The sequence below is a fragment of the Cebidichthys violaceus genome, unplaced genomic scaffold (genome assembly GCF_023349555.1).
Source record: "Cebidichthys violaceus isolate CVI_PGR_0920_01 unplaced genomic scaffold, fCebVio1.0.p SCAF_51, whole genome shotgun sequence".
Classification (NCBI taxonomy): Eukaryota; Metazoa; Chordata; class Actinopteri; order Perciformes; family Stichaeidae; genus Cebidichthys; species Cebidichthys violaceus.
Window position 1 is genome coordinate 973,627 of NW_027176717.1, and position 21,397 is coordinate 995,023.

A 21,397-nucleotide genomic window follows, 5' to 3' on the forward strand; every position below is an offset into this window, starting at 1 on the left:
ATGGATAAATCCAAAAAATGAGAAGTCATCGAGGAAAATAGAGAGTTTAATTCTGCGTAGACGTATTAATTTGCTTTCACTGCAAACGATGCCGGCTTACCTGTATGCTTGATATGTGCAAAACATGTAATGTAGAAAGACACTTCCAGAACAAGCACACTGCATTTGCTGAAAAGTATCACGCTGGAGATGAGTGAAAAAGAGTGATTTCTCAACTGCTGCAGCAAACTCTCCTCTTCATAAGAGTTTGATATTGTTATAACAGGTAAAATAGCAATAAAATGTCAAGAATTGTCTTTTTTGTCTATTTTTATAAATACAACTAACTATAATTTTTGTATATATAATATAACTATATTTAAAACTTTAAAAGCTGTAATATCAAATAGCTTTTGCGGCTCCAGACAAAATTGATTTGTTGGAAAATAGGGCAAAATGGCTCTTTGGATAGTAAAGGTTGCTGACCCCTGTTCATAAATTACTTTATCAAAACGGCAACTTGCAGTTTCATTTTTTTTTTTGTTCACATGACATTACAAGAACTTTTATACAGATGAAATGTTCTTTCAGGCTGTTATAATTGAAGTTTGATGGACATCTGGAATTCAAGAATTTGTATTATGAAGTCAAATAATTGAATACAAAGATAGTTAACTTATCAAGTAGTGCATGCAGTGAAATGTTCTTTGATTTTTATTATGCAGACAGGATTAATGGGTAGTTTCTGGTTTACACTCCGAAGCAGCAGGTGGCGGTAATGAGCCTCATGAGCTTGTTGCTTGTGTTTTCCTGTCCAACAGGGGTCAGTGTTTATTCGAGGGAGCAACAATATTACAACAACCCGAACTCCTCTCTGAATTGATAGGTACTTTACGACCAAATTGAGCTCTACCGCGACCAAGCAGAACTACATAAGAACTGCATAATGTTAGTAAATGATTAGTGTGTCTCAAATAAGTAGTGTCAACATTAGTTAGCTGTAGCTAAGCTACGAACCAGGACTTGTTTTCATTTCAGGAGCGCGGAAGCTAGTTTAGCTTTGCTAACCGTTATAGCAGGTTATTTATTAAGTTGCAGAGTTGAGCGCTTGTAAGTAAACCTGTACGTTTTATTCCATTAGACTTCATTCACCTAACGTTATGCTTTGAGGATAGTCTTCTACTCTAGCTAGCGTTTTAGGCAACAATAAAAACTCGTTAGCTAGCACTTCCGATTCTTTGTTTTCAAAATAAGAGGTCAGTGAGCTCATCAAAAGTTAACATAGTTTTGCTGACTTGAAGATAATGAAGAGCAATGAATTCCCTGGCAAGTAACGTAAGATTAACGTGAATTACGTTTTTGTCACACATAACCCTTGTATATGTATATGTACACACATATAAATAGATGGGGGACATTAGCAAGACAGGTGCTGAGGAGGTGGAGTTCAGGGTCTAGAAAGTCAATTTCTAAGAAAAGAATTAAAAGATAGAGCAAACATGACTGATTCATACACACATACATATATACATACACTGGCGGAAAGTGATTAAGTATATTTAATTAATGAATTAACTTGACTTAAGTGTTTTGATCTTGCAGCACCTTTGCATGTAATGCAGTGCTATTAAATGTTGGTATTGCTACCCTTACTTCAGTAAATGATTGCATACTTGTCTAAAAGGAAACCTCCACCTCAGACCTTTGCTAAATGGTGAGAGACAATGGCGCCCTCTAGTCTGACTATCTGAATTGCCTAGTTGATCCGGTCTTCGTCAGCCAACCAGGAAAGAGGGCTTGCCGTGATCTGGACTGAGGCGGATGAGACCAGAACCCTTTGTTCTGTATCTCCTCCTGAAGCGAGATTTGAAAAAAACAGGAGCCTCTCAATGCTTCCTGCAAAACTGCGATCGCGTTTCTGCGGCTTGGCGGTCGCTCATGGATGTTTTACTCATCATAAATTAGCAGAATTCTTTTATTAGGCGTTGTAATATATATATATATATATATATATATATATATATATATATATATATTTTATTTTATTTATTTTTTTTTTTTTTGTTGTTTTTTTGTTTTTTCCTCATCGCTACAACCCGGAGGGGGGACATCGGCTCGGGTTGTTTTTCTTCCTTCTGTCAGCTGCTAAATGGAAATAAACCGGGGAACTGAAAGTGGAACCAGTCGAGGTGCGTGTCGTGAAAAATCACGTTTCATAACGATCCCCGATCTCTTGTGTTACCAGTTCTGACCTTACATTAAGTGCTCATGTTCTGTGACATGTTCCTGCAGCGTGTCAACCTGAAAGCATTTCCAGCGGTGGTTTACTTCCATCACTCCATCAGACGCTTCATTGATCTGCCGGCATAGTTTGCTTTTAATATCGATCTGAATTGTTGTTATAGTCCTATTTCCGAAGTCTAATCTCCTGCTCGGTTGTAGTTCCAGCATTCAACAAGATGCGAGTTTGTTTTGAGTTTGATGGATGCTGTTCTCGGTGCACCTGAGAGCAGCACTGTCATGTCGTTATTCCAGCAGGCATATTGCCCCAATGCGTCTATTCACTCATGCATATAGTGTGTAATGTGTGGTCGTTGATACAGATTGCTTGTTACTGTAGTAAGTGAGCTGCCTCTGCTGTTGTGACATTTCTGAGGCTTTGTATCACTCGTCCTTGTCTAAACAACAAAATTCAACTTAGTGGGTAGAAAAAAGAACACAGCAGCCTGTCTCCTACCAGACAGACTGTGGTCCAGCAGGTCAATGTTTGAGCAGCTACTGTGTGTGTACTACAGCAGATAATATTCATGAAACTGTTTCCTTTTGCCGCAGCATAATAATCATAGCAAATAATCCAGTACTGCACATTAGAGCGACATCGTGTAGCCATCAGCCTTTATATGTGAACCAGTGGAATACATATTTAGTGTTAGTATGTTGCATTGAATTATTTACCTTTCACAAGTAGGAGTCTAGATCAAATCTAAGATTACAGTAATTACATTTTGCGATGTCTGTTTTTTGTGCCTGATAAAAGCACTTCGTCACACGGATGCAAAAGTTATATTGAAAACTAATATTGCCCAAAAAAAAAGCTAGAAAAGTCGTATTGTCAATCATCATATTGCCCAACCTTATTAAAGACCTCCTGATAAGGAATATGAACCATAAATCAAGTGCAGTCAACAGAGACGTGTGCAGGTGTTTCATGTTACCTGGTTATTGGGTTACCTGCATCGGGCTGTTTACTCCTGCTCTGGTTTTCTATCAGCTTGTGGGTAATTTGAAACTGTTGCTTGTGGGTGCACATTACCCCTCTTTAGGTCATAACAGGCTGTATCAAAACAACTTTAATTGCCAGTTACATGAAATGTTGTTACATGTTTGTTTTTCACTTTTCTCTTCCTCCTCCTCCGCCTCAGGTAATGATCTTCCCGTCCACTATCTACGCTTCCTCGCCCCGCCCTTGCAGCTGTTATCAGCTGCAGTGTGGCAAGTAGTGCAGCAGGGACTTGTGGACCACTATGGGATGCTGGAGGAGTTTGTTACCATGGTGACGGAACTGGTCCCAGAGCTGATGAGCTACAGTCAGAGGGCTCAGCTCATCCTGGGACTCAGGGCCAGGGTCAGTCATATATTCACTGTTCAACCACACTGAGGTGACGCTTGTGCTTATTCTAGATATTTGTCTCAGGTTAAAGCCAGGTTTAAAATGTAGAAACAATCTTATTAAGGAGATGGTGAGTGACGTGAGTATGGTATCTCACTTATATATGTATTTATTTCATATATTCCCCTCTAAATCAGGTGGGCAGAGTAGCAACAGGTCCAACACAGAAAAGAGAGCAAAGATAAAACAAAGTTCTTCAGTAGTTGTAGTCCAGTGTTACACCAGGAGCTTTATGAACCGGGACTATTGTTTATGTGTGTGTGTGTGTGTGTGTGTGTGTGTGTGTGTGTGTGTGTGTGTGTGTGTGTGTGTGTGTGTGTGTGTGTGTGTGTGTGTGTGTGTGTGTGTGTGTGTGCGCGCGCGCGCGCACACACATCCAGCTGGTTCTGGAGATGTGTCGAGGTGAGCTTCCAGTGGACCTGCAGACCATTCAGCCACATCTGGACAGAATTAAAGCTCCCGTCAGCACTGCCAAGGATCACCATGTGAGTAAACTGTGGCTGGGAAACGCACAGCGGTTTTCTTTCCGGTGTGGAAGTTTACTGGGTCAGTTATGACTGGTTGAGTCTCACAACAGGTGGGAGCAGTTGTTTTCTTGAATTTGTATTGAGTTATAAAATCAGCTCAAATGGAGTTGTTTGTTGTCCATACCCTTGATGTGTGTGTGTGTGTGTGTGTGTGTGTGTGTGTATAACAGGTAACCATAAACCAGGTGGAGGAATCGGAGGTGAACTTCGTGGAGTTGGTTCATTCATTACTGGAGGATCCCTTGGAAAGAAAATATTTTTTCCAAGTGAGACAACACTCACTCCTTATTGCGTTGTTTTACTTTAATTTTGCCTGATCCTAATTCCACATTGTCCTGTACACTATACACTAACTAAATGTATCTGTCTCACTCTCTTAATCTGTCTGCCTCTTTTTATCATTTGCAGGAAATATTCCCCGTGTATTTTGGGCCAAAGTATAACGCTGCACTTGAGATGCTGGTGTGGGAGTTCATATCAAGACTGGAGGAGCTGCTGCCAGTTCCAGACTTCACACAGGTGCCACATTACATTACAAATTACATAACAGTAATTATAATCTACCTTGAATTATTTTTGTTACACTTTTCTTAAACCAGTCTTGTCCTGGTTGGTCTTAAGCCCTGTTGGCATGGGACTAATTTTTCCTGAGGACCTCGAGGAATTTGTAATAATTGCAGAAGTCGTCTGCAAATTACCATATCATACTCCGTCAAACACGGAGGTCATCTGATCATATTAGTCCTGTGGGAATAAACATGTAGTTATTTATTTGTTTGAATGTCACCAACATGTCTGATAAACTTTGCAGGAAATATTCTGTCTACATTTAGACTCAAAACTGATATTAGTGGCCCTATGACCTTAGTCTATTGCTTCTATTAAGGCCTTTCTGCAGCCACGCTGCTGCTGACATTCACGCTTATGTAACGGGTCATATCTTGGCCTCTGTTATATCCCTATTTTGTTACCTGCCCTCTGCAGTGTTGATGTGAGGCTACCAGGGGAGAATGCCAGGCCCTGTGGGAGGTCTGCACTACTTGTTTTGCCTCCCACCTTTTATTCCTCCACCACAATACACCAAATGCAACACAGAGAAGTGTATCACCAGGAAATGGCTCTGGTACAACTGAACCACTATTTTTTCTTTTTCTTAGACTGACTGTGGCACACAGGCTCAGTGCAGGGGCTCATCTGTCTGCACCACTGACCCAGAGACAGATATAGAGGAGGGTTAACTGGATACAGGTGCAACACAGTGTCCCAGGGGACTGCTTCCTCTTCTCCTGTTCTGTACCAAGCAGTGGCAGAGTAGCAATATAACAAAGTCAAAGTAGTAGCTGTTACATACTATAAGATAAGTTCTCATTAGGCCATCACGCTAATTCTTTTTTTATTTGGGTCAGCAAGGCTTGAGGTTCAAATGTGACACTGCTCATGTTCCTGGCGGTAACTCAAGCTTACAGGTACACAAAATGATGACTGCATGTCAAGAAAAATACACAACCCCTCGTGATACTGATTTACTTTTCATTTGAACTCACCGTGAGTCATTTGGCAGTACATAAAACATAATGAGTGCAGGATTACTAAAGGTAGGAACTTGATCTCTCTTCTCAGTTGGCAGCTTTGCTCGGTGACACTCCGTCATTCCTAGACGAATGTCTACAATCCTTTTTCCCGCCAGAGGACATGAAGGGTGTACTTGAACATCACAGAAACCTCGGCCATTTTGCAGAGAAAGGTACCGTATGCCCCCAGGTTGTGTACTGTAACTGTACAGTCCACACTGAAACAGAAAGTGATATAATCGCAGATTAGAAGACCAATCTGGAACAAGTCTGTTTGTCGTCTGTCAAATGGTTCCACCTAGTCCTCATTATACAAATGCTCAGGATTTAGCATTTTTGTATTGTTTTTATTTTCTATAGTTTCTTTTTATCAAAGCATTGCTTATAAAAGGTTGGAAGAGACAGCGAAGATGCACTCGGAACAACCAGTGATTTTTCTCTTTGTATTTTGATAGAGTTGAACGTTTTTCTTGTCAGTTAAATAATGATTGAACCAACCTTATTCTTTCTTAATTGTAGAATCTAGATTTTTACCAATGGATGACTGCATCCTCTCCTCCCTGTCTCTGCCTCCTGGGACCAAACCTGTCACAAACACCACCGCCTCATGCCCACCTGCTCCCAAAGATTCAAACCCTCCAGAGCACAAAGGACAGCTCGACGCTCTCTTCAACACAAGCAGCCTGGAGAGGGCGATCAGGAGGAGCTCCGAGACCGTGAGACAAAGACTGGAGGAGACGAGAGACTCGGGCGGCTGGCAGCTGCTGGTTAGAGACGGGAAAGACTCAGTTAGCGATGAAACCATAGACCTCACTACGTCTAACGAGACTGCGGACAAGGATTCGGCAGCCAATGACAACAGCCAAAGCTTGAGAGGAGGGCGGGTTCTCAGGAAGAGGAAGCTGAGCGGAGGCGTGGACATTCCCACAAAACAGCCTGCGGAGGCGACAGCTTTCTTGTAAGATTACCAGAAAGGTTCTGTTTATTTGTTAAACACAAAGACGCGACAGAGTAAACATTATACCTACCAAACATCAGCATGTTAGCGTTGCCATTGTGAGCATGTTAGGGTGCACCACTGTGCCAAACTACAACATGCTGTAGACTCTGAAGTCTTGTTGAATATTTGTTGTGGTTCACGTGTGTTACTTCATGTACTTCTTGTCATTTTAATCTTCTGAAAATACTTAATGTGGAACGGTAGCGTTAAATCTAGTTTAATGCTCACAAAAAAAATGTTTTGGAATCACAAAGTTAGAGAAATCACTTTGATCAGATGTGAAAAAAAGTGTGTATGCCAATATGTCACTTTGATCCTTTTGTGTTTTTCCACCTTTACAGGGATTCGTCAGTGGATGATGAGAATTCAGGTGAATCTCCTCTAATCTCAATATGGGGAGAATATACAGGTTTGTGCACTTTTTTTGACGGATCAGCGGATGCTATCAGTCAGATCAATTTAAACTTAGGCCTTTGACTAACTCTGCTTGTTTTATTTTAGACTCTCAGGAAGGTTCTCTCCCGGCTGTGACGGACACAAAAGTTCCCTGGTCGGACGAGGAGACACTCAATCTGCTCGACATCTGGGGGAAGGACTCGGTGCAGCGGGCTTTAAAGGGCTGCTTGAAAAACCGCCACATATTTACGCAGATCGCTCAGAAGATGGCAGAGAGAGGCTACGTGAGAACTGTCGAACAATGCCAGACCAGGATCAAACGACTGAAGAAATGCTTCCGCAAGAACAACAAGTATGTGTTAAAGGAACTGTCCTCCTTCCTCTCCGCTTGTCTTTCTCTCCGATCATTGCAGTTTATCTCTTTTCTAACACCAGAAGGAACTCCAAACTGGAGTATAAATTTTACGAGCAGCTGAAGCGGGTACTCGGCTCCTCGTCCGTTCCTGAGGTCACCTATGATGTCGAAGAGGTCATCGATGAAGATGAGTCACAAGACGGCGATGAGGACTTGCAGTTTCTCGGCCATACGAGCCGACTGGAAATCGGTACAATTTCACTTTTATTAGTGTGGGAGCGGGGGGGAAGCAGCAGAACATAGTGAAAAATACCTGTTTATAATTTCCCACAGCATGCATTCATTTTACTGTCATATATGACAAAAAAGCATCAAATCTTCAAATTGAAGAAGCTGCAACCAGGGAATGTTTTTGCTTGAGAAATCAATAATAATTTCTGTCAATTGATTTTCTGTTTTACCCACCAATTGATTAATTGACCAATTGTTGCAGCTCCAGTTTATTTTATTTTATTAAACATTTCAAGTCAAAGCAGGCATTATGTATTTGGCATATATATATATATATATATATATATATATATATATATATATATATATATATATATACACAACGGCCTATTAGGGCAATTGTAGGTAAAACTAAATAAATAATAATAAGGCCTACGGAGGGGGCTAATATACAAAATATATATTTAAATTGTAAATTTAGGAGGAAAAAACTTTCTCTGAGCTAAAAAATAAAATAAAAATGGCCTAATGCGCCAAAGTACATATAAGCTTCCCAAAGCACAAAAATGACAAACATAATACAGGGTTGTATTAAAATGACATGTTGCAGTAAAAGGACTGTTTCACAGATTATACGGACAAACAATGTGATTCATATTTTTATTTAAGGAACTAGAAGCGTTCCGTGGACAGACTTTGAGTCGTTGGCCCTCATCAACACATGGGGGGAAGAAAAGATGCAGCAGGAGAGAAGAGGAATGCACAGGACGTTACACATTTTCTCCATCATATCCAACAAGATGGTCGCCCAGGGCTTCTCCCGAACGCCAGAGCAGTGCCAAACAAGGCTGAAAAGGCTGAAATCAAATTTCAGGCAATGCTACCAAAACAAGTATGTATACTCACAGCAAAAAGGAATGAAAGGAAAAGTGTGTTATATTTGTTGATTTACGGTATACTGTGTATCTGCTCTCTTCTTATTCCTTGCTGCAGCATGAAGGGACAGGAGCAAGTGGAGTGCAAGTTTTACAATGAACTGGGAAGCATTTTAGTGAAGGACTTCCCTCCAGTGCCGCAGCTGGAGGAAATACCAGGAGAGCCCGAAGACAACGACTCACCGCCTTTTTCCCATCAGGATATCGGTAAACCCTAATGTTCTCTACTCACAGCGGGAGGTGAGGGAAGAGAGCTCAGATAACAAGCTGAGGTGCTTTTAGTACTACCTCAACCTGCCTGCTACATAATCATTATACTCTGACTGTTACCTGTGTGCCGTTCATTCAGCAATATCTGTGGAAATATATGTAGAAACCAATGCATTTTTTTCTGCAACTAAATTAGAAATCTGAATTGAATTCAAAACAGTTCTGTTCTCAATGTCTCAATTATTTACTTATTGTTTAGTTGATTTATGTTGTGCGTCTTAAAGGCAAAACAAAATAAAAGAACAGTAGCAGTCCTCAACAAGTACAGTTCTGTCAAACTTCTCAGAAAGAAAAAGTAATAATCATAATTTTAGATGATAAATGCTACATCGTCAGGTCATCAAACTACAACATTATAACACCAAAAGGATTGTCATTATAATGATAACTTTTAATGATTCAATGGAACTTTAATGGCTTGCACAGTATACTTATATTTGTCTTTATCGTCCAAAACTTTGTTAAACAACATCATGGAATATTCAACAAAAATACAACTATCGAGCAGTGTGGCTAGTACAAAACAAAATGGTCAAATGTAATATCAACACTAGTAGTAGTGAAGTCATGATAGATGATGGGGGATGGGGGAATTAACTCAATGGAGTTATTACATAAAGTGTTTAATTTTCTATCTGTGTCACATCAGAGTCTGCTGTGGGCGTTCAGGAGGACAGGAAGAAAGTCCCCTGGTCAGATAAGGAGACCGTCATCCTTCTAGAGATCTGGGGAGACCCACAGGTAGAGGAATAGTAATAATAATATAATAATGAATGATGCTGTTTATTATCCTGATAATCAGGCTGAGCTGCCATCTCACGTCACTTCATCAGTTCCTTCATTTTTTTAATTGATGAAAACAATATTCCTTAAGCTTTGATTATGTAGGATGCTCTTTTTCAAAGTGAAACTCTTTAGCAACAGAGAGCTCCAGGAGCACAAGGACCTACATAGAAATGTCTTTCTAGTCTGCGGCCACAAAGGAAATAACACTTAAAAAAAAAAAAATCCTTAAATAGAGCCTCTATGTGAAAGCTATCCTCATCCGTTTGATTGTTAAAAGTCATTTTTAAATATATATTTCTTGTATATTGCCACATTTTGCTAAGAATTTCCCTCACATTTAGGTCCAGCAGAGCATGAGACGCTCCCCACACAACAGTCACATTTTCACCGAAGTATCGGAGAAACTCGCCGCCAGCGGCTACTCCCGCAGTGCGGGGCAGTGCCACACCAGGATCAAACGCCTGAAAGCCAACTATCGGCATTGTCAGGAGAACCTGAAGTAAAAGCAGCACCTGAACACTCCTTTTGTACGCTGTGCTGTTGGCAGGACATCCGTGTGTTAATACAGCTGTCTCTACTGCCTGCAGCTCATCGGGGACCGACAGAGTCGACTTTAAATTCTATGATCTGCTGGAGCAAATCTTGGACAAGCAGCCGTCAACATCCTCCGCTGTGGTAACCGACTCCATCGAAATATCAGAAGACTCCAACGGTGAATCGGTGACTGAAACGGGTAAAAAAAATAAATATATATTCCTTCATCAACTTCATGCGGTGACTAGTGGGGCAGCATTATGCAAGATTACTCTCTTTCTCACACACTGTTTTACACCAGTTTTATGGAGATATGTAGTGTTTCAAATGTTGTGCAAGTACAAAAGAAGTGCTAAAAGCTAGTAACACATTTCCTCAGTGCGATTGCTGTATGGTAGCATGCTGATTAGCTTGATTTTAGTGTCGCATTCTTGCTGCTTAGTGTCTAGGAGGGGGCTTGGGCCTAACTTAACAATGTTTCAGGTGTCATAGATACATTGAGTGATGTTTTATATTTTCTGCAGTAATTTATAATAATGGTTTTAAAAGCAATAGGTTTAACTGTAGGTGAGCCCCAAATGCATTCAGGGATTACATAATACAAATATATAATACACGGACAACTATCATAATTAGCTTCTATATATCTTCGGGTGCAGAACTGAGCATTTCAAAATTTGCTCTGTACTTCATGTAATGGCTGAGATATAAATACGGTGGAAGAGAATTTGGCTTCAATACACAAACGCAGAACTCATAATAATAAGTAATTCACTGTAAATGTCATAATTATGGACTTGTGGGTATTTGATATTGAGCATTTTGAATTATGAATGTAATTTGTATGTGTTCACATGTTGGGTTATAATAACTACTGTATGAGAGTGAAACTTTTATCTGAACATGTGACACTTGTGTTATGGTGAATGCTAAAATATAGCGTATCAGAAGTGGAAAAGCACGATCTGTCAAACTGTACTTGTCTAGTTGTTGTTTGAAGCATTTGTAAATTAAGAGAAAGAAACAAGAATCATTGGGGTTGTAAAGACAAAACATACTTCTTGGCTGCAACAACTACAGTAACTTGTGAAATTGTGCATTTGTACCAAAACCGATACAGAGAGTGACAAGTGCTGTGTTTCTGCTGTAAGATGGAGAAATCGGCACGTCGGCAGAGAAACCGGCAAGTAGCTCGTGGTCCGATGAGGAGACCCTGGTGCTTATCGAGATCTGGGGCGACGAAGACGTTCAGAGGGCGCTGAGGGGTTTCGTCCACAACGGACACATTTACGCCGACATTTCGCAGAGAATGCGCGACCTCAGCTACTCGAAGACCTCAGAGCAGTGCCGCTGGAAAGTCAAGTCGCTGAGGAACAACTTTCGGCAGTGCTACGACAGGAAGAAGTGAGATCACTCTTTCAGTTTGTCTGTTTATCTGTTTGCACGTATAATCCAGTATGACTTCATATTTACGTCTTGTCATGCCGTCTAGATGTGGAAGAAGAGTAGATTACAGATTCTACCACCAGCTGGAACAAATACTCGGTCAGGAGGCAGTTTCTATTGATGAGTATGATGAAAAAGACGAACAAGCAGACCAGGACCCAGGTAGAGTCATCTTCATTCATTCATTCATTCACACAGCAGTACTGCGTTGACACAAAGTCTTTCTAACGGCTGCGTCAACCTGAAATAGGTGCAGATGTGAACACGGCGTGGACGGAGCAGGAGACGTTCGCTCTCGTTGAAGTGTGGGCTGCAGACGACGTGCAGCACAGCCTGAAAACGTGCGTCCGCAACGGGCACATATTTACCGACATATCGGAGAAAATGGCCGCCACGGGATACCCGAGGACGTCGGAGCAGTGCCACTCCCGGATCAAAAGGTTGAAGAAGAGTTACAGGCGTTACTGCAACAGCTGGAGGTAAATAAAATGGCCTCGTAAAAATTAAGACCACCATCCCCACACAAGCAGACTGTTTCACAGCTTGCATTTTATTTACATTTTCCAGAAACGGAGGACGGCCCACTGTGTTCCGATACTTCCACCTCCTGGCTCCGGTGCTTGGTGATAACTCTGTGTGTCCTGAAGTGGAAAGTGCTGCCGCTGACGCCACCTTGCAACCCCTTATGGAAACGGATCCTGACATGTGTAGGTTCAACTATGATCAATCAATACACAGCGTTATTGTGCAGATGATACATTCCTTTCAAAGATTCAAGCCCGATAATACATCTGTGGTTCCTCCACTTAGACGAGCAGCCCTCATCCAGCCACCTCCTGGCTGACCAGAGCAGAAAGATGCCCTGGTCCGACCAGGAGACACGCACCCTGCTGGAGGTCTGGGGTGAAGACAACGTCCAGCTCACCCTGAAGGGCTGCCTGAAGAACCGCCACGTGTTTGAGTACATCTCTGACAAGATGAGCGACGGAGGATTCATAAGGACCTCAGAGCAGTGCTACACTCGCATCAAACGCCTTAAACATGGCTTCCTCCATGAAAAGTCAGTGATGACAAAACTATGAATCATTTTCTTTATATTGTTGGTTTTGTTGTTAATAGCCAGCATCAAGAGGCAATGTTAGGTAAGGTTAGGATTAGCGTTGCCAGCTAATCACAAGCTAACTGCCAGTTTTGTGTCACTTTAAATTCAGGGAGGAATATAAATTCTTCAACGAGATGAATGAGATCTTCGGGAGGGAACTGAAAATGGACGACTTGGTCCCAGACACGTCAGTCCCAGATGAGCCAAATGACTGCACCCAAAAGAAAGGTGAAACATCAAACTAACTATAATACAGTTATTACAGTAGTCATTACAGCCGTGTGAGTGGTAAGGCAGGCTGCCCTTCATTTATTTAGTTTGTGTTGTGAAACAGATTATAACACAAAATGCAAAATACACATTTTAATGTATATGGTAGATATATAAGTGTATGCAATTGCCTGTATAGCATTTCTCATTATTGTAATTTTGTTCTAGAAACTGTACAGATTGTTTTTTTATTTCTGAGACATCCACTCTGTTTGTTTCCTCAGGTACCCAGTGGGTGGCGGACAGTTCGAAGCTGGCCTGGAGCGACGGGGAGACCGAGGTCCTCCTGGACATATGGGGGAGCGAGGAGATCCAGGAGACCTTGAAAGGCTGCACAAAGAACAAACACATCTTCATCCAGATCTCTGAGGTCATGGCGAGCCAGGGCTACCTGCGCACTCCTGAACAGTGTCAGACCAGAATAAAGAGGCTGAGGGCCAATTTCCGACACTTCCTAGAAGGCAGAAAGTAAGTACCGCTGTTCATTGCTGGGGGATGTGGTTAGATCAGGCTGCAGGTCTAAACCTCTGCACTCTTAATACGGTTTTATGCTCTAAGCGTATTTCAAACATTTTATCCACTGCAGTTGTACACATTCACTTGTGGAAAAAACTTGCTGTCTTTTTATAACAATCTCTGAAATTCTGTTTCCAGAGGAGAGAAACAGGAATGCAAGTTCTTTGACCAGTTGGTGCAGATATTTGGCAGCAAGTATGTAATGAACTCTGACCCCCTGGCCGACGATACAGCCGAGGGTGTAGGTAAGAAATCACATTGCCTAACTGTTGTCCATCTTGTCAGAGTAATGCAATGGCTGGGGTTTTACAGGGAGTTATGTGAGTTATGTTAATTAGTAAGCTACAGAGGTGCTGGGAGGTGGGCTTTGATGTTCTCCTGGCTGCTGGCTCTAGCTACATAGTCAACATAAAACCCTAATCTATTAATCTTCTCATCTAATTCTCAACAAGAAAATAAATAACTGTATTTCTCAAAATGTCATTGCTTGTGAGTCATAATCAAAACTTTATATGTCTGAAATGTACTTGTCAGATCTAGAGACCTGAAACTGTCCGTCATCGTAGAGTCAAATTACAAGCACACAGCAGCTGCAGAGTGACTGAGGAACATCCAGAAGGGAAAAAACAAGGACACTCAAGCAGGAACTGTTAATAGCATTAACATGACGAGCTGTGGTGTACAGTTGTTTACAAATGACGTTTGCCTCCGTACGTACATACTTTAACATTCTTCATGCACTCAGGCTGTTTGTGTTGTGTGTGTGTGTGTGTGTGTGTGTGTGTGTGTGTGTGTGTGTGTGTGTGTGTGTGTGTGTGTGTGTGTGTGTGTGTGTGTGTGTGTGTGTGTCCGCGTCCCTCTTCCAGAGTGTCTTTGTATTATTTACAATAGAGCCATGAAACTAAAACCAGGAAGCTCAGGGCTCGAGGGACAAAAAGTAATTTCTGATCTTGATGTAGTGGGAGTCAAAGAAAATGCTGTTTTTGCTAGTATTTATTTATTTTGTACTTGAACTAAAAGTGAGTGACTCAAAGCACACGCACAAAGAAAGAAATATACACCAGGCCTCTTGTATTGTCACCACGTTTGCTTTTTGGTCTTAATTTACGTTTCACTTAAATCTTCTGTCTTTGCACTTGTTTACAATGTTTGAATCTGAGTGGTGAAAGTTGAGTTCATGAAGCTAAATCTTATTTTTTACACGGTATGAGTTGATCTTGTCCAATATTGTATTTATTTAAATTATTGTTTATGCATGTTCTCCAAAGTTTTATAACTTCCTTAACATATGTTACACTTCAAATCTTATTGAAGCACATTTTTTCCACGAACGTGTCAAGGTTTTGTTACACCCATTAAAAGAAACTAAAATGTTTGATTGAGGATTCATTTCTGTTATTTGTTGTGTGTTGTATTTTTTGCGTGACAAGTTCAGCCAAGAGTGTTAGAGATTGTTACTGTACACTAAAACCAGCATGGAAACATAATAATAATAATAATAATAATAAAAGTCAAATAAAAATGCAGTCAGAAGGTGAAAGTAAAGCATAACAACCATACAGTTAACTTAGAAGTACAGAACATTCATATCTAAAAGTATATCATCTGTGTGCAACGATTGAGCACACTGGGACGAACAAAGATTTTATATTCACTAGCTAGTTACTAACTTTGTTTGGACCTGGATTGTTCAAATTAAATGTAACTAATGTGTAGCAATGAACAGAAAATGTGTTTGGACTATATTATTAGCCCATGGCGATGAAGTTCATGCTCTCTATCGCTCTCACACACAGACTCATGAGAATTCACTGTTGCTGTTGCTGCAGTCAGCCAGAGCTTCCTGCTCTGCTTATATCAGATTAGTTGTACAGTGATGGAAAATCCAAGGGGGATTGCTAGGCAACATCTTCTAAACACGCTAAGGTTTCACGCCACAAGGCCATTAGTTTGACATTGTGTTATTTTGTTGAGACGCGACAAAAACTCCTATGCACTGTAACCATAGTCACGCTAATAGTGTATCAGACACTGAAGCAGAGAGGTACAGGCTTTCATTTAATTTATGATGTCGGATTGCTGGCATCAACCAGCTCAGCACCACTGGGTACCAGAGGAACATTCCTCTGACAGGATCGTGTAGACGTTACACTGAACGTTGAATGGGAGGCGGATCAAGCTCTTCCTGCAGCCTCCTCAGATCTGACAGAGGAATTTAGTTTTTAAATATTTTATACGGTGGCTTTGAAAGCCAAAGGACAACAAAAGTTCACAGTCACGTTGTTTTCACATTGTGATCCGAAACGTTAATGTAGAATATCAGTTGCTTCAGCTTCCAGCACAATACCATGACTGTCCCAATAATCTTCCTTCTGACAAAAGATTGTTTTCCTCATCGTCAATTTTACACACTAAAAGACAAATTTCCTACCTTAGCCTGCCAGCAGCACACATTGTTGAGTGTATGATAGATTGTGTCAGTTGACTGTTTTTGTGTGTTTCCTGATTAATCTGTCAGAGGTAGCAGAGCCAAGTAGCACCCCTCAAACTTCTATCTGTGAAACTGTGGTAATGTGAGCCGCAAAGTGCAAAACCGTGATACTGCCAGCCGATGCCTGCCTTTTGCTGCTCCTAAAGTAGTGTTATTATGGTAATGATGGACTCTGGGCAAGGCAAACTGCTTTTCTGTTCTGCATGCAGCGGCTCACGTTCAGTTGGTTGCAATCTGCAACAACACCACTGGATGCCACAAAATCCTACACAGTATGCCTATTAGTGATTACATGTTTTCATTAAAAAAAAAAGGTCATCAAGACTCTTTGGTACAGGAAACTGGAAACAAACAACATCATCGAACATGGAGTTCGTTAGTTAGGAAGTTTTAAACCTAAAATAGAAAAAGACTGATGTGATGAATCTGTATTTTGTATGGTGAGGTGTGTACATTTGTTCAGGTAATGCATGTTTGATCTATATACAATGCATGAAATGATTAAGTGAGAAATTTCAAAGATGATGGGACAAGTTTATTGATATTGCTTTGTCTGCTCTGGGACACTCAGCCCACTGCACGTTTGCAGCTGTGGGCAGTTTGAGGTACTTATCATCCCTTTTTCCTCTCAGAAACAGGTGGCAACACACATGGCAGTCTGAGCAGATTCCCAGTCTTTGGCCTGGAGTACTTAACTTGAAGGGACTTGATATCAGACAGCTTGCTGTAGTGGTTCAGCTCTGTGGTTAGCCTGAGAACAGCAGTCTCAGGCTTGTGTCCGACTAACCAGGGGCTGCTGGACATGGACTGGGTAACGTTTTCAATCGGTGGCAGACGTACGGGGGTCAGTCTGATTTGTTTCAGCCAACTGCCCTCCTTGTTGTTGCAGTCTTATTTGACACAAGAATTAAAGACAAATAAATGAGTAAAACTCAAGATTGACTGAGTATTAGAGTATTAAATACTGCAACTCTACTCTTCTAAACAGATCTCACCTGCAGGTAACATGGGCAGTCCCCCAAAACCACGTCTGTCCTGCTGTGGATGCTGCGAGTTCAACCTGAGGCTGGAGGCTGAGGAGCGTTTGCTCGACTACTGGACCTGCTGCCGGGCAACAGCTTTAACAGGAAAAGGGCTGAAACGGGTGGAAACCGGTTTGCCAGTACCCGCATGCTGAAATGTTATACAGCAGAAATGAAAGAAAAAGGGGAACATCAACGTCAGGGACAACTTGCAAAACTTGCGGGTTTTTTTCTTTGAAAATAACATCTTTAACTCTTCTCTACTCGCTACCACTACTAGATACTACTAATGATAAACACAATGATTAGAAATCATCCAAATGTAATTAGGATTAACCATTACGTTGCCTGTTTGTCGTTTCATTGGCTGGCCATTGTCGATTGGCGGCAGGGTGCATCCGTGTACAACAGTCACAATATTGAACATAATTCAGAGTGAGATTTGATGGGGATAAAACACAACACAACTCAACAACTGATGTGCGCTTTTAGTTGATTTGACCCTATTTAAAGCTGCAGGGCACACAGCTGAAGTTAGTGTGTGCTACTGTAAGTCACAGGTAGGAAAGAAATACATCCAATTGGTCTTAATTATGGTCTAGTTAATGTCATTTTAAATTGAAACAAAAAAGTAAAAGGGTACTTTGATAGAAATGTATGTAAAGTGTGTGACAGAGAGTATATGATATTGTACCAACCCTTTTGTTCACATCACGTCCGTCCTCTCTCTCGTGTTTCTCCCTGATTTCTGGCAGCCACCTTGTGAGAAAGTTTAAGCAGGTTAACCCGTGTTACTGTGATAGTGAAGGATTAAGCCCTTGTAGATTAATCACTGAACTTCTTACCTTTGCTTCTGGTCGCTCATAGTTTCAGTCTGACAATACAGTGAACTGAAATAGATGAGGTAGGTGTCTGTCACAAAACACGATGATCACAATGCAGTTTGCAGATATGATGTTTCTGGTCGTTGTGAATGTGGACTAATGAACTGTGAAATGTGCGACACATGAAGTTGCTGCTGTGCATTCTATGCAATCACAGTTCCACCTCTACATTCCATTTGTACATTCTATTCTGAATGACATCATCTCTATTTCAAAGTATTATATTATTACAGTTACAATATATCATTATGCCTCTTCTCATTACAGTATCATTATCAGTTAAACCACATTTGCAGGGAGGGAATTAGAAATGTTGTCTATCACGTTGGTGTAATTGTTGTTCATTCAAGGATAAGTGTTCCACTAATATAATAAAAAAATATTTCAAAAGATAATTTGTGATGTTGGATCTCACTGAACCAACTGATTTTCACTTCAGTGCCCTCACCTTTTCCTAATTGTAACATCGGCCAAATCCCAATGTCCCCCCTAAACCCTAAGCCCTGAACCCTCAAGGACTTAATTGACGTCACCTGGTAAGTGGTTGAGTGTGAGAGGCTGCAAGGGCTCGAAATGGTATAAATATGAATGGGACAGCACTTTGCTGCAACATATCATTTCTCATCTCATCTTCGTCCGCTTATCCGGGATCGGGTCGCGGGGACTCCAAACTTCCCTTTCCCGGGCCACATCAGCCAGCTCTGACTGGGGGATCCCGAGGCGCTCCCAGGCCAGTTTGGAGATATAGTCCCTCCACCTGGTCCTGGGCCTCCCTCGGGGTCTCCTCCCAGCTGGTCGTGCCTGGAACACCTCCCTAGGAAGGCGCCCAGGTGGCATCCTCACCAGATGCCCGAACCACCTCAACTGGCTCCGTTCCACGCAAAGGAGCAGCGGCTCTACTCCGAGTCCCTCACGGATGACCGAACTTCTCACCCTATCTCTAAGGGAGATACCAGCCACTCTCCTGAGGAAACCCATTTCGGCCGCTTGTACCCGCGATCTAATTCTTTCGGTCATGACCCAGTCCACATGACCATAGGTGAGGGTAGAAACGAAGATTGCCCGGTAGATCGAGAGTTATATGGCAACATATCATGTTACCATGAAAATGACAAAAAATAAGATGTATAATTGTGGGTATTTATTTTATACTTTGTACTCCCTGATTTGAACGTCTTCCAGGCTCTTTCCTCACAAGATGAGAGGTAATTTCATATAATCTATTTACATAAAACATCTTCGATGACAACATTTTTATGAATAAATAAATAAATATCCTCTGATTTCAAGTTTATTTTTTGTTCCATCTTTAACCCTTAATGTTTCTGAGTAAATTTATTATGACAAACTGAAGACACGTGAGCAGTCCTCTTTGTTTACCTTTTTTTTAACGTCTCCATGCGCCCACTGGTTACCCGGGTTTTTGACGTCATGTTGATATGACTTGTGGGTAATTTCCTTAGGCTAAGGGAAGGAAAGGGTTCATAAAGGGCTCAAAATGTCTGCGAGAGAGCCCTCAAACACTTGACGATCTGACAGTGGGACATCCCCCAACCCTCACGGACTTCGCGGGAGCGCGCCTCAAAGCCCGTGAGTCCGTAAAGGGGGACATTGGGATTTGGCCATCATCTATTAGTGACGTTTGCACTGCAACGCTCAAAGGTTTCCCACTGGGTGGCGCCAGTGGATAATAAGCTACTCTACAGTGAGTGGACCTAAAACAGTACGTCAGAATGTACTTCAGGTACTGTTGACCATTTACAATAATGTGTCGATATCCAAGCAGGAAAGCTGTGTGCCAGTGTCACTGACATAAACACACTCCATGTAAAACACTCATGCAGTATAGACGGAGACAAACACATGCAGCTCTCAGAAAGCTAGGACAGTAATTCCGTGTCTAAATCTGACAGAGCGTCCAACCGCCAATGTCTGGCTGCCTGCCAGTGTGTGTGTGTGTGTGTGTGTGTATGCACTTGTGCCTGTGTGTGTAACGTTGGTGAAGACAGAGACAGGCTGGCTGGAATCTTTTGAAGGAAGGGTTATACACACGCGCACACACACACACACACACACACACACACACACACACACACACACACACACACACACACACACACACACACACACACGCACACAAACTCACATACCACATACAAGAAGGCTGAGCAGTGCCACATCACCCACCTCACCCTCACACACTGTTTTCTACCATCATATCACACATATAATAGATATGTATAATATAATATATATATACAGTATAATATAATAGATAATAAGGCTGAGATTCAAACGTGTGATACCATTAAATAAGTCCATGTAACTCCACCAATGTTGACTTTTTTGTTTGTATGTTTATGCACAATATATGTATGTATAGTTGTTGGATATATATATATATATATATATATATATATATATAATGTTATTTTATTGTTTTGGTAATTTTTGGCGTGACATACGTTACCACAGTGCTCAGTGTACCTAAAAAGACACAAGCCCTGTATTACTCACATACTGCCAGCTAACATTTACTTATGTGTTGCAATCAAGGGTGGAAACTACATTGAAACAAGTACCGTCCTTAAGTTAAATTTGAGGTATTCCTGCTTTACTTGAGTATTTCCATTTTACTTCTACTTCACAACTTTTCAGAGGGAAATATTGTATTTTTAGACTTAACAGCATGTGTGAAGCATCTCAATACTTTTTCCACCACTGATTTCAGTCATTTGGTATTCGACCTGACATCTGCACGTTCTGGGCCTCTAGATAGAAATATATTTTCCAGTTTCTTCCTCTCCTTTTAAGGAATTTAAGGAAAAAACAACACAAGGTGTCTCTATAAAATGTTGGGCCAGCACAACACACGTTCTCCAAGCCTCTGGAGGTCTATTTTCCTGCTTCTTTTCATCATTTGGAGTTTTGTTTTACAATACTCTCCAAAATAGCTGTTCAATTAGGTTGATATATGTTGAGGCCATAGCATGAAAACCACATGCTATGATTTTCATCAAACCATTCAGTGACCCTTCGTACCCTGTGGATGTGGTCACCTGTCACAGAGCATGATAGGATGGTAATGTCACATGTATGGAGGCATCATCAGTTATGGTTCCCATCTCTTTTATTATTTTTCTTATTTGTGACTCTGTATATGAGTGAATTCTGAGTGAGCCTACAACAGAGGGGGGCATGGCAGGGTTGTGTAACATGCAACTGAGTCATTCCTCCCTGTGGGCAGACATTTTCACCCTACTTCATTACTGCAACAGGCAGGCTCACGTTCTCTCTCTCTCTCTCGTTTTGTGTGTGTGTGTGTGTGTGTGTGTGCCCAGGTCAGATATACGCATCGTCCTCAAAAATGCAGCTTCCTTCTCTGCCCTCCACTGCAGGAACACACGTGTGA

General features: G+C 41.4%; 1 protein-coding gene across 3 annotated transcripts; it reads left to right on the forward strand.

Moving 5' to 3' along the window:
• The first annotated feature begins 808 nt into the window (after window positions 1-808).
• Window positions 809-14,963, forward strand: zgc:113263 (uncharacterized protein LOC503753 homolog). Of its 3 annotated transcripts, XM_068731394.1 has the most exons (25): window positions 809-865; window positions 2,082-2,168; window positions 3,402-3,604; window positions 4,030-4,134; window positions 4,347-4,442; window positions 4,585-4,695; window positions 5,797-5,920; window positions 6,267-6,705; window positions 7,089-7,156; window positions 7,249-7,495; window positions 7,579-7,748; window positions 8,399-8,621; window positions 8,723-8,871; window positions 9,584-9,675; window positions 10,062-10,219; window positions 10,308-10,453; window positions 11,406-11,658; window positions 11,747-11,862; window positions 11,951-12,179; window positions 12,268-12,407; window positions 12,511-12,760; window positions 12,912-13,030; window positions 13,297-13,540; window positions 13,727-13,833; window positions 14,123-14,963. In XM_068731394.1, exons 2-25 carry the CDS (start codon window positions 2,129-2,131, stop codon window positions 14,134-14,136), a joined length of 3,843 nt encoding a protein of 1,280 aa, XP_068587495.1. In that variant the 5' UTR covers window positions 809-865; window positions 2,082-2,128; the 3' UTR covers window positions 14,137-14,963. The 3 variants fall into 3 exon arrangements, with proteins under 3 accessions (XP_068587495.1, XP_068587494.1, XP_068587497.1); XM_068731393.1 differs by lacking the exon at window positions 809-865 and having other exon boundaries at window positions 2,006-2,168; XM_068731396.1 differs by lacking the exons at window positions 809-865; window positions 3,402-3,604 and having other exon boundaries at window positions 2,010-2,168.
• Window positions 14,964-21,397: the final 6,434 nt, after the last annotated feature.

Bases quoted from the DNA above. Each gene is read 5' to 3' on its own strand.
- zgc:113263 (XM_068731394.1), top strand. From the start codon at position 2,129: ATGGAAATAAACCGGGGAACTGAAAGTGGAACCAGTCGAG. The intron at 5,921-6,266 runs GTACCGTATGCC...TCTTAATTGTAG, and splicing joins CGGCCATTTTGCAGAGAAAG to AATCTAGATTTTTACCAATG. The intron at 8,872-9,583 runs GTAAACCCTAAT...GTGTCACATCAG, and splicing joins TTTTTCCCATCAGGATATCG to AGTCTGCTGTGGGCGTTCAG.